Here is a 13799-nt window from a genome sequence, read left to right on the forward strand (position 1 = left end):
CACTCTGGAAAGCAGTATGGAGATTCCTCAAAAAATTAAGAATAGAACTATCATATGAACCAGCTATTCCACATCTGGGTATTTATCCAAGGAATACAAAAAAACTAATTGAAAAAGATATACGTAAGCTTATGTTCATTGCAGCATTATTTATGATAGCCAAGACATGGAAACAACCTAAGCGCCCATTGACAGATGAATGGATAAAGATGTGCTGTATATATATAACGGAATACTATTCAGCCATAAAAAGATGAAATCTTGCCATTTGCAACAACACAGATGGATTTTGAGGGTATTATGCTGAGTGAAATATGCCAGATGAAGAAAGACAAATACTGTATGATTTCACTCATATGTGGAATATAAAAAAGAAACAAACAAACAAAACAAAACAAAAACAAACACATAGATACAGAGAATACATTGGTGGTTTCCAGAGGAGAAGGAGTCTGTGGGGGGGGTCGTAATGGGTAAAGGTGGTCAACTGTGTGGTGACAGATGGAAACTAGATCTTGGTGGTGAGCACATTGTTGTTTATACAGAAGTCAAATTATAATGTTGTACACATAAAACTCATATAATATTCTAAACCAATGTTAGCTCAATAAAAAAATGGCTAAGATGGTAAATTTTATGTTATGTGTATTTTACCACAATAAAAAAATTGGGGAAAAAAAGCAAATTTATTTTTTAATTTATGACCATGCAGACAAAGCATAGAAATCTTATAGATTAATTATATCCATAGTAGTTGTTTTTTGTGTAAAAATGTAATTTGTTACTTTCTTCTTGAGGTTTTTCTTCTTTAACTTAACATAAAATAACACAATGTCAGGGTTCTGGAAATCAAAGAAATAGAATTTCTGTTACGAGCATTTTCTCTGAGCCATGGGTTACTTTCTGGAACCCATCATTGCCATACAAATGTTCCAGTTCCAAGTTCTTCCAGTTATTATATCTGTAGCTTTAAACAACGTATTTTGTCTTTTTGAGACTTTGTTTTCTTATTTATATGTACAATGAGGCTACTACTACATGTGATGATGACTTTAAAGGGTAATTATTAAGATCAAATATTGTGATAATGCTTCATGCAACTATATATAAATACAAGGAATTCTTAACATTGTGCTTTTTTTTTCCTTCTACATCTGGGGTATATTAAAGGTCAGAGCGTACCTTAGATGAATTTTAGATATCACCACCTAAATGTTACTCAGGAATCTCCATCTTAATTTGTCACAAACTGATATCACCCCCTCACTCTCCCCTTTCTCCTTCTTATTTCCCAATTTGGTTAATGGCACCACCATCTCCCCACGTTAGAAAGCTGGGAGTTATATTAAACCTTTCCTTCTTTCTTTTCTCCTACATCAAATAATCCAGTAATTCCAGCTATTTTAATAGCTCTCAAATGTGTCCTCTCCTCTCCATTCTTACTACTTATTGCTTTATTTCAAGACCTTTTGAATTAGAGTCTGGACTACCTCAGCTGTGTCCTAACAGATGTCCTTCTATTCTCCTTCTCCTATGCCTTCTCCTTAAATCCGTCCTCCACACCACCACCAGTTATTTCTCTAAAGAACAACCAGATCACATTGCCACCATGCTTAAAATTCAGTAAAGGTTACCTATCACCTCTGGGATGAAATCTAAATTTCCTACTATGGAAGACAAGGTTCCTGCTTACTTTTCCAATCTCACTTCCCACCAGCCCCCAGCCACACCAGGTACTATATGCATGCCAAATTATGGATGGTTCCTCAAATGCACTATGATCTTTCTCAGCTGACCTTAAGAATAGAAACTTGGGAATGGAAGGATCAATATTATTCATAGAAGTCTGAGGCTTCATGGGTGAGGTAGGTCTTCAGTTTAGTGAAGGTACCAAAAAGAATATCGTGCCTATATTTACAAGCAAGACAATGGAGGGAAAAAGTGGGGAGATTCACCTAGCTGGAGCAGAGGGTTGGATTTAAGTAATAAAAAATAAGGCACACAGAGAGAGTGTTGGCAAATTGTGGAGGTCTTAAAAAGAGGTTTGGTATGTCAGCATGGCTGGATTGCCTATGTGTCCTGCAGTCCTCAAAGTGTATCTGGTAATTATTAGTCACAAAGAGGTGTTTGTTTTTTTTAAGTATATTTGGAAGCCTAGCCCCTGTTCTAACTGTTAAGGAAAGAAAAGTATTTTTCTTTTATTTATTTCACTGTATTTTTCAGCTCTCTTGCCGTGAACTATTAAAATTCTACACCATTTGTTGAGTTGCTTTCTGGCAGCTCCAGAGATAGCCTCATTACATCCAATGCATTCATCTCTAAAACTTCTTGGTAAAGGACATATGTTATCTGTTTTCCTATGTTAGCAAGGTTTAAGGGGATAAATAGCAAATTAAGCAAACACTGCAGGATACTGAGAGTCTCAACTATTTTAATTTTGTGTACCACAGTCACAAAACAATAACAATAATAAACAACATTAACAATAAAAGAGCAATTTATTATGGGTGATATTAAATCTAGAGTGGCCATCACAATATTAAAGGCATCTGTTATAAGATTTTTCAAAAGTTAAGACCATCTTTTTCTAGAGACAGAGACTTACACAAAAGATGAAGAGAATTTCTGGTTGAAAAATCTGACTGCATTTTTGAGTCATTAACAATATCAAATTATTTTATATGGTTGCTAGAAAGGACCACAGTGTGTCCTTTTCCTAATTCCAGAGTCTGCCAGAAGCAAATAAGATGAATCGGCCAATTGTCACATGGTATTCTGAAGCAACACTGTTGGCCCCAATAGACAATAAAGGCATGGTCACGTAACGGGGAAGGGATGTGAGAATGAACATATAAGAAACATTGCTGAGGGAACTGTGCAATTTTCGAAGTTATTTGCTCATATCCTTAAAACCTTCTTGGCTGTGCCTTTGTCTTTTCCATCTCAAGGTATTCTTTTCATTAATCAAGTGCCAAGGCTTTGTCTGATACCTGTCTGGAGGTTGAGCTGCAACAATAGGATAAAAAGAAACTTGGGAGTTAAAAGTGGTAATAAAAGAAAATTATATTTTTATTCTTAGACTATCTTATATAGATCATTTAATAGAAAATATTGGATATTATGACCCTTGAAAGCTTCAAACCCATGCCCAAGAAACTACTACGATCACCTTACAATCACAGGTATAATACTGTCTCTTAAAATACTAAGATGGCACCACAGTAATGCTTATTTTGGGACCTAGCTGTCTGTTAATATTAGGTTAATACAATGTTTACTATACTTGACACCTTTAATTACATGTTCTTTTCAATATATAAAATTAATTGTAAATTTTTAGTTATAGGCTCTGATTCTTTTTCACTTGGTAGCTGTGTGATCACAAAAAGGTTACTTGACTACATAATGCCTCAGTTTCCTCATCTGTAAAATAGGGATAATAGGGATAATTATGTAACTTCATCGTGTTGTTGAGAGGATTAAATGAGCTAATACATGTAAAACTCAATATGCATGTCAGATAGCAAGTGCTACTAAATGCTGGCTATAAAATGGCTGCCTGAAGAGTCACCTTGGATTTTATGTATTTTTCAATTTTAGCATTGATGTCTCCCCAGTCTTTTGTAATGTCATGTCATATTCTATTTATAAACTATATTCAAGAGTAGTATGAAACCACGAAAACAATCATATTGAGAACTGAATTTTCTGACCTATTGCTTAAACTCTCACAATTAGCAATCTTAGTCATTTTTTTCTGATTCAGAGCCTTTTGCAATTATCTAGAAATGGACTTTTCAGGACCTAGAACAAAACTTTGCTTGCCTCATCTATCATTATGTAGTCAGGTTGGAGGAACTCTGCTTCTTGGCTGTGACCAGTGTCCATTGATGGTATAGTACACATGGGATGAAATAAAATACTGCTGGTGCTTGTTTCTTCTGTTGTTTCCATTTCACTCACTACTTGACTAGCCAGATTTTTATTTAGGAAGTACCAAGATAGCAAGTGTGAACAAATATAGATTGTTCCCAACTTATAAAAAAGTTGTGTTCTAGAAATTCATTTATAATTCAGTTGTTTGTAATAAAAATGATTTTCTTATTAAAACCACTGTAAAAACTCAGGTGGCTGTGGTCCCCAAAGTAACCCAAAAGCAGAGGAAGTTTTCTGTAGGGTGTATGCATGTGTGTGTGTGTGCATGTGTGTTTGTATAGGCTCTCTGTGAGAGAGTAAAAAGGAGGTGGTAGGGGATATATATATCAGGAGGCTAAGATTCCCGAGTCAGCAACCAGGTAGTATAGTTGGCTCAGAATAGCTTGACAGCTTGGTTACTTTCTGAATGGAGCAAGAAGATTAGGGAGATAGAGTGACCTCACAATGGGAAAAACAGAAGCTGGTAGTGAATAAGTGAGAGTTTGTTAACACAGGGTGCTTATATTTTTGGTATTTGCAACTTTGAAAAGTTTGCAATTGTGTGTGTGTGTGTGTGATCAGAAGGGGCAATTCAGAAAGTACAAAGGATGATGTAAAAGAAAAATATTTCTTTTACAAATGGACTTAGACTAGCCAGAACATACTGGGATTCAATGATATGATTAAAAAAGGAAAGATTACTGCAATCATGTTTATTATTCCACACTATCCCTCTTTCTCCATATATTATTTCCTTTGCCTTCACCTACAATATACTCCTTTCATACTGCTACCTGCTTATCCCCACTCTTCATTTTATTGAGGAACTCAATTACACTGGGTCAATAGTCTCTATTCCATAAACATTCCACTTAATGAATCCAGGTATCTTAAGAAGGGGATGGGTTGACATGACTCATGAAAGGCAAAACTGAAATTTAATACTTTGCTTGTTTAATCATTTCACATTTATTGTCTTTGACACCCAATATGTCCAAACTCAGACGTAAAAGCTTTGGAAAATGTAGCCTATTACTTGTCCCTCTAAGTAGAAGATGGAATAAATTCAGACACAGCTGCCTTAGTTTTTTCAAACCTGTAAAACATGACAGAATACATCATATCCACACTTGTGTCATTGTAGCAAACATTTCTGGAATTAAAATGCCTCTTTAGTCAATTATTTAAGACTTACGATGTTGAGTGACAGTCTTAAAGTTCTGTTAATTTAGTCTCTGTCAATATTTGGAGTCAAGTTGATTTGGTGTGGTTTTCTCTATCCGCCTAGATATGATGCATCAGTGATCCTGTTGCTACATTTGAGGGGGCTGGGCCAAAGAACCTTGAGCCATCAGGGAAAATACATGATTCTGAAATTCCTACAAAAAAAGGTCATTGGCACAGATTTTCTGCAACAGAAGCAGTAACAAAGTGCTCTTTACCTTGAGCTTGGGGCAACTCGTTCTCCTTTGGATTGCTCACCTGGGTCGTTGTAGGTTTGTGGTTAGCTTAGAAAACTACACATGGTATAGATAAAGGGAGAAGACTGCATTCAATCTGAGACCTTGATCTTTTAGCAGATTAACAATTGTTTTCTCCCAAATTATTCAGAGAACAATAGGCAAATCACATTGTTAGCAGGAGGAACTTTTTGATTTGCTCAATATTATTGATTTAGTTACATTCAATTTTAGATCTTTTACTAATTCATTCCGAAAGGAGATTCCAACTTAGTTCACTCTATCTCAATTGAACACTTTCAGGACCCTATCTTATCTAAAAAGGAATCCAGCAATAAGACAGCATGGAAGCACTTTAGTATTATTAAGGAATATAATCAAATTGATATATAAAGGAGTGACTTTATGGAAAGATTTGGTGCACAGATAGCCTCAGTAAAGTATTTTAACAATTAACAGATCTTGAGCAAGTTGCCAGTATCTTTGGATAGGAGATGGTTTCGTTGTATCTTAAATTAAAAATCCCCAGAAAACATGTATTCCACTGTAACAAAACACAGTATATTCCTAAAAAGCTAGGAATGGAAAAACTGTTTATCTGTATGTAAATATATTTAATTAAGAAGCTATTAGATGGGACATTGCTTTGATTATCTGGAGTATGTGGGTACTATATTTACCTATCTACAGGTTGGGCTTAACTAAGACCTATTTAAATGACTATTAAGCAGAAGAATTAAACCTTTTCATGTATCCCCATGGCTATATGAGCAGGAAGGAAGTGATGCACTGGTCAGACAATTTTGAAATGAAAGTATGAAAACTTTTGGCCACTTCAGCCAATCTTCCCTTTGAAGACATGATACTGCAAATTTAGCCACTCCTGAACAAAGACTTATCTGTAGGCTTCCTGAAATATTCAAGATACTTATAAACAAAAGCATTTTTGTTGGTTAATTTTTGAAGCAATTGCTAGAGGTACTAATTTAAGAGACTTTGGTGAAAAAAGCATAACACATTTGATTGGTATGTTCAGGCATCTGTTGCTAGGAATGCCTATATAACTCCATATTTACAAAACTCTGGTTATAATAGACTGTACTATATGAACATTTTTCTTCAGTGTCACTAGTGAATCATCTTTGTTCTTTAAAAAAATCTACCATAAATCAGAAATGGCCATTTCTTTGAATGACCCTAATGCAAGTCTTCTCAAGTACATCAGAATCTGTCATGGACTTAAAATAACTAAATCCTTGAGTAAATTTTATTTATAAATAAAAGCTACTTTCACAATTTAAATTTAAGAAAGGTAGACTGACTATTAGTTCTATCTCTTATATGGAATTAAGTTGTTTCTGCAAAATTATAAATAACTTCTAGATAACTTATTAAATGACACTAGGCTCTTAGTAACACAGTTCTAACACCACTATCCATGGAAGTCAATGTGAACCTTTACTAGAAAAAAAAAAGATAATTTCAGGAATTATGACCTTGTTTGGTTATTTCTGAAAAGTGAAACACAAAATAATAATTCACACACATATTTCCAACTACTTTAATATATGGGTGACGTTGTTATCTGAACATCCAAAATGTTTCTAGCCATTCTGGAAACTCAGTGAGACACTATTTTATTTGTGTTCATATAACTTCTACCCTCAAATGGCCACTTGTTTTCCTATTAAGGTAAGTAGGCTGCAAGCACTTTAAAAGGCACTATGTTTTTCACTTAGGCACTATGTTTTTCACTATATTTTTTGAGACTGCTACATGGTTTAATTATTAAATGCCTGTTGAAGGAATGAATGAAGATGGTAAAATTGGCTTGATAATATGTTCTGATGTTGAGTTAGTTGTCTGGCTCACTTATGATTGGTGGAAAAGTTTTATTCCCTTTAAAGTGAGCTTCTCTCACTTCTTAAATTGTTTGAATGGAGAAAGTACCTCTGTTATCCCCATTGTAGTTGTTTGTGATGGAAATATGAACAAGGATGTAATAAACTAGGAAAATGTGGAAATACCAAAGCTCTAAGGGAAGGCAATCATCCATTCTTCCAGAAAAATGCTTTGCTAATGAAGGCATGCAAAATACAGTTTCCCAAGATATTGATGAATGCATTGTGAAGTCTGTCCATCTCCAATGAAAATAAAGTGGTTGCATATATTTCCATTATCTAGTCATGGTCAAAAGGCTGAAATGTATGTACCCAGGGCATAGTATTCATATGACTAGATATTCTATTAAGAGCTAATTTTTATTATTACATTTTTTGAGAATCAAATACCCTTCAGTTGAAAAATTTGGTTGTTTTTTTTGGGGAAAGTATCCTACTTTGCAGCTAGTTTTTATGTAAAATGAACATAATATGTTTTACATGCCACAACTTAGGAAACATAGCTCTTAGATAATATGATTTCAAATGCAAAATGTTAGCTATATTCCTTAACTAGTAAGCTAAAACTTATTATAACCATATTTTCATTCAGCCAGAAACACCAAAGCTATAAATTAAAACACATTTTAAATGCTTTCATACTACTGCAAAAGTTCACTTGTGAAAGACAACTGGAGAAAACATTTCTTTTTTCTAATGTTAAGGCTTGTCCCTTAGCAATATTATTTTTATTACTTATAATTGGCAACATTACCCTTAAGTTTATATAAGGAGAAGCTACAAAACCATACTAGGTAATTACAACTGTTTCCAGGGAGCTGTGGTCTCTTGGGAATATTGCAAAATTGTTCTCTATTAAAGTAAAAGCATTAAGGAAATACAAATGTTGCACTTTCATTTTGGTTATAAGAAAATATGCCTTACTTTAAATATGTACAGTTACATTCAATTACACATTCTAGTAGAAAACAAAGTAATTATTTCAAGTTGCACATTTATGCACTCAGATACTATAATCCAAATTAAATGTATTTGTTTATCATGTCTAATGAAGTATAACAAGGCTAAAATTCAATGCATACCAACTTAATTATGTCTCAATGACAACATGTTGGTAAAGTTTCATCAAAAATAATACTATTTGTTGCTATCAAAAATAGTTTATCAAACACATAACAATCTTAGTTTTTGCATGCAATTCAGAGTGCTAGAAGAGACATTTAATAAAGACTCACTTAAAAATATAATTTTACTTATTTTCAGGAGAAACAAGATAAAGCAAATTTTAAGTCAAAAGTAGCAAAGATTTGGGTGTCTTTGCTCCCTAATATCGTGTCACCAAAGTAATTAAAATTCTACTTATTTAAGTGAAAGATTAGAATATCATGGCTATTTCTTACAGCCGTCTTCATAAAATGAGATTTTTGAGAGATAGTTGTTTTAAAATATCTTGATCCATGGTATTTAAGGTTTATTTAACTTGATTCTCTCTCTGCACATAGAGGGAAGGAACCAACACCAGGCCATGTATAGGTGAGAGGAGGTAGGTAAAATATCACTAGGTTGCCTGTGATTAGGTTTACATGTATGAGCTATGCAACCCTTGATAGAGTAGTAGACAAGCCAGTCACAGTACAATCAAGGCCATTTTGCTATTTGTCAGTTGTATAGCAGATGGGTCTTTCAAATGGAAAACCATGTTGCTGGCTACAGGGGTCAAAGAAGAAGTAATACTGGATACCTCGTCTCCTCTCTTCCACGGCTCGCATACCTAAATAAATTTAAAAAGGAACTTTTTGATCCTGTTCAATTACCTAACACTCTGAATTATAGGAAATGGAGAAGAAATTTAAAGTCTACACTTATATAAACTTACCTTAAAAAATTGATTCGCAGCACCTGATGATATAGCAAACTTCACAACATCTGGTAGTTCAGCTTCTACTATAATATCAAAACTAGGGAGCAAAATACTTGAATTGGAGTGGAAATTTAAACTGGCAAGATCCTTGATACCAATGGAATTCTGGACCCTAGAGAAATCTTTTAAAAAGCTACATTCCTTGGCATCAAGGACATCCTTGGACTCAGTGGCATGATGAAAACTAGCAGAGTCCATGGAGCCAGCAAAGACTTTGAGGCAGGCACTACATTTGTGTTCATCAAAAGTTGTATAATTTCTACCAAGCTTAGATGAATAATAAAACTTAGAGGTGGTCAGATTTTCAAGAGTTGAAGTGTAAATAGTGCCAGCAGCAAAAGTGGGAGAGTTACCATAAAAAATATTAGAAATAGAGGAATCAGCACCAATTTCCAATTCTGGCTCAGAGAGATTATTAATATTGCTAGTACTAGTAGAATTACGAACATTATGAGTACCTATGGCATCATAATTGGGGTTGATTACAGAGTTACAGTCAATGATATGAGTAAATCTAGGGTCATGGTTACTATCTGAGGCACAGTTGGTGCCAGCAGTATAGCTAGGGCTAACAGTACCACTATAACTAGTGGTGTTGCTGGTATCAGTGACATTGACAGTGTTAGATGTAGAGGTGGGTCTGGCAGCATAGCTGTTTCTGGCAATATAGTTGGGATTGACTACAAAGCTAGAACCTACTGCATGGGTAAATCCTGGGACATAGTCAAAGTCTGAGTCATAGTTTGAGATAGCTGCGTAGTTGCGGCCAGCAGCACTGGTGGGTTTTGTATCATAGTTGGAGTCAGTATCCTTGTTAGGACTAATAGCACTATTGTGATTAGTAGCATTACTAGGCCTGGAATTAAAGTTAGAGTCAGAGTCTTTCTTAAGGCTAGGGCTATTATGGTTGGAGCCAGGACTATTGTTGTTGGGGACAGGGCTATTGTTGGGGCCAAGGCCATTGATGTTGGGGCCAGAGTCGTTGGGACCTGGTCTGATATTTTGGGAGTCAGAGCCATTGTTTTGGAAGCCAGATACTTTGATGTTAGGGCCAAGTCTATTGTTGTTGGGGCCAGGTCCATTGCTAGGGCCAGTACCATTGTTGGAGCAAATGTCATTGCCTGACCCACTGGCATTGCTGGGCCCAGCACCACTATTGGAACCAGACGTGTAGTCCAAGCCAGTTCCATTTTGGAGCCTAGAGGTGTAGTCTGGATTAGTGTCATTGTTGGATTCAGCAGTACAGTTCTGAACAACATGACTGTCTAGGCCAGAGGCATCTCCTGAATTGTTAGTGTGTTTGTCTTCCTCAGAATCAGTACTATATTTGGAGTTGGCATTATTGTTAGTGGCATTATTAATGTTAGAGTCAGGTTCACTGTTGGAATCAGTTCCATTGTTAGAGTCACCATCACTGTTGGAATCAGCTCCACTTGTAGGGTCAGCATCACCACTGGGATCAGAACCATTATTTGTGCCTGCATCATTTTCAGCATTGCTATCTTTGGGATCAGTGTCATCAGGGTCAGACTTATCTTTGGGATCTTTCTTATCTTTGGTGTTGTTTTCATCTTCAGAGTCTATTTCATCTTCAGAATCTTTGTCATCTTCGGAGTCTGTCTCATCTTCACAGTCTGTGTCATCTTTGAGAAGAGGCTTGTCTTCGGCATTGGCCTTATCTTTGAGATTGCCAGCACTGACCAGTTTAGTCTCATTGTCAGGATTGGCCTCATTTTCAAGTTTGGCAATAAGGTTAAACTTGCCCTCACTTTTAAGGCTAGCAACATTGCTAGTGTTGATAACATTGTCTGGGTCAGGGGTATTATGGTGGGCCATGGTATTTTGAGGATTCAGGGGAAAGGTATGGGTAACAGTAGAGTCTATGAGATTTTGGAGAGCTGAGCAACTTTTACAAGGTAAATAAGTAGTCGAACCCAAGGAATATTTAGAATCCTCCTGGTGTAGAGGGCAGCGGATGTCCACAGGATGCTTAGGATCCAGGGATTGAGATAAAGGTCTGTTCTGAGAAGTCTTGCAGTGTTTAATAGATTTGGGGTTCAGAAAATATTTAGAATCCAAGGAAATTTGGAAATGTAAAGGACAGTCAGGGTCTGAATCATCATCAGAATTCATGAGACATTTATGAAAAGAATTATTGATTTCCATGAAACATTTGGAACATATTGGAGCTCCAGTGTGAGTCTTAAGGCATACAGCAGACCAAGGGCTCATGGAGGTGGGGTGGCAGGCGGGTGCTGAAACTTCAGAGGTGTAATCCTCAGCACTTAGGAGATGAATAGAATTCATCTGAAACCCAGAACTCTGAAAAGTCTGTTGGTATCTATAGTTCTTGCAACGACTCTTAGAGACAGAAATTTTGTAGCTGGCATTTCTGTGATGCTTGTTATCCATGAATGTGTTTCGGTCTGGATAAGGGTTGTGGCTGTGCTTTTCCTTTAACTTTGGCTGTGAGTCTTGCTTATGAGTGAGAGTTGGAGAAACCTCTTTGAATCTCACAATCTTGTCATCACTCAGGTATCTTATAAGTTGAATTCTGGAAACTGCAAGAGAGATAAGAGTAAAATATGAGCAAGAATAATGAAAAAGATAGTGAAGTTTGACTTTGACACTCACATTACAACACAAATCTTTGCAGAGGAAAAAATGCCATTTCCTTCAATAGGTTATTACTATTTTATATTTCAAAAGGAGGCCATGATCCTAAATTTTCTGCTCAAGCAGGTGTCACTTTGAGCTTATTAAGACACAAAAAATGAAACATAGTTATTTATCTCAGATTTTTATACTGTATCCCTAAATTGGTTAATATTTTATTCTGTGATCAGGAGTGAGGCACAACATTAAGAGTGAGATAAAAATGAAACAGCAGTATGCAGGCTGCTCTACAGAGACAGAGAACTTAAATTATAACCGAGAAAGTATCTCTTGTTTAATAAGCCTGAAGATGTATTTATGATTTCCAAAAGCAAATTAATATATTTCTATGCAAAAGGTAAAATAGAGCATTTATAATCATCAATTTATTTCTGTATTATAATCTGTAGCTGCAGAGTTTGGTGTGGCTACAGCACAGAATGCATAGGGTGTATAGTGGAGACCTCTGTCAGAGGTAATCTAAAACTTTTGCTCTTTTTATAACTTTTAGAGGAGGGGATAAAAATGAATAAATGACAATAAAGTAGAATCTTAATGACATTATCAGAGTAGAATAGCTTTGTTTCTATGCGATTTAGAAAACTCAATACGATGTGTTGAGAAGAGCATTGGTTTTGAGTCAAATAGCCTTGTTTGAAAATTTGATTCTGCCATGTATTAGTGATATGATTTGGGCAAGTTATACAACATTTACAAGCCCTAGTTTCTTCAGCCATAAAACAATTATAATAATATCTACTATTTAAAGTTATTATGAGGGTTAAATGAGATATTCAATAAATGTTAGGCATTTCTACCCTCCTAAGATAGGAGAGTATAGTATCGTTGAGATTGTTGGGATAGTTTTTTCCCCTTGTGCATCTTATAATATTAGTGACTAGTACTCAATTTTACACTATTCTGTTAATTCTCCTAATTTTCTGAAAGTTAGGAAAAACATGATTGTTCAATTATAAGGAGAAAACTTTTAGGTGTTTTTGATTTATATATATTTACAGTACTATTGCTCCAAGAAGTGCAATAGCTATTTTTTCCACACTCTTTCATAGAGTGAAAATAAAGCTTATCATAAAATATGTTGTTACTAGAAGTAGTATTTGTTTAAATATAATTTAAGGAAAAAGCTATCAAAACAGACTATGGGCACAGCAAGATTATGACTAATGCAGATTCCTGCAAAGCAACAATTATATTAATAATAATTGCTAAGAGATAACTTGAATTATATTTAATTGATACCTATGTCATTAACTTTGGAAAAAAGACTTGGTATTCACATGAAAGGAGATAACTGTATTCTATTTGGGTAGGTGAAAATACTAAGTCAGTAGTCTAGGCAAAGCAGAAAAGAGAAAAACTAAATAAAAGAGGTGTTTGCTAATTTCTTTTACATCAGTTAGGCATAGAGTTAGATATTAAACTTGAAGATAGTCTTAGTATAATGACAGCAATACTTTTACTGAAAGCTGTTCCATTCCCCAAATTTCCATGATTCTCAATTTTTTTGCTAAATGTTTTAATAAAACATCAATAAGTATATAATTTTATTATATATAAATCAGAATACTTGCATAATTGAGTTTTGCTTTTGTTGTTGTTGCTACAGCTGAACTTTTAAAATATCTTACTTCAAAAAAGTACACAAGAGGACTGATATCACTGAAAATGGAGGAGTAAAGGCACTTCAGTATTCAATCCCTCCACAAAGCAAGTAACGAGGTGGCAAAAGCTGTTAGAATCAACTTTTTCAGAACTCTGGAATCAAAAACTCACAAAAACCAGAGGAAAGCTTGATGAAGAAAGAGCTGTTGCTTTGTAATACAAGAGTGCAACAGAATTTTAAACTGTCCAACTACCATCTTCCATACCGCAGATCAGTGGTGGCAGTGAGGATGACAGCCTGCATTCACGGCGCAGGTTGCTAGT

At 35.2% G+C, this 13799-nt stretch overlaps 1 protein-coding gene across 1 annotated transcript in view; it reads right to left on the reverse strand.

Moving 5' to 3' along the window:
- Positions 1–2512: 2512 nt before the first annotated feature.
- Positions 2513–13799, reverse strand: part of LOC101400542 (uncharacterized) — a 460477-nt gene continuing 449190 nt past the window's right edge. The window contains exons 13-14 of the mRNA XM_087426455.1: positions 9153–11758; positions 2513–3006 (exon numbers count right to left, since the gene is read on the reverse strand). Of these exons, the coding sequence (XP_087282581.1) occupies positions 2965–3006; positions 9153–11758 (2648 nt within the window). The 3' untranslated portion in view covers positions 2513–2964. The remainder of the gene's footprint in view (positions 3007–9152; positions 11759–13799) is intronic.

Source organism: Ceratotherium simum, chromosome X (genome assembly GCF_057802395.1).
Source record: "Ceratotherium simum simum isolate JZ-2026a chromosome X, ASM5780239v1, whole genome shotgun sequence".
Taxonomy (NCBI): domain Eukaryota; kingdom Metazoa; phylum Chordata; class Mammalia; order Perissodactyla; family Rhinocerotidae; genus Ceratotherium; species Ceratotherium simum.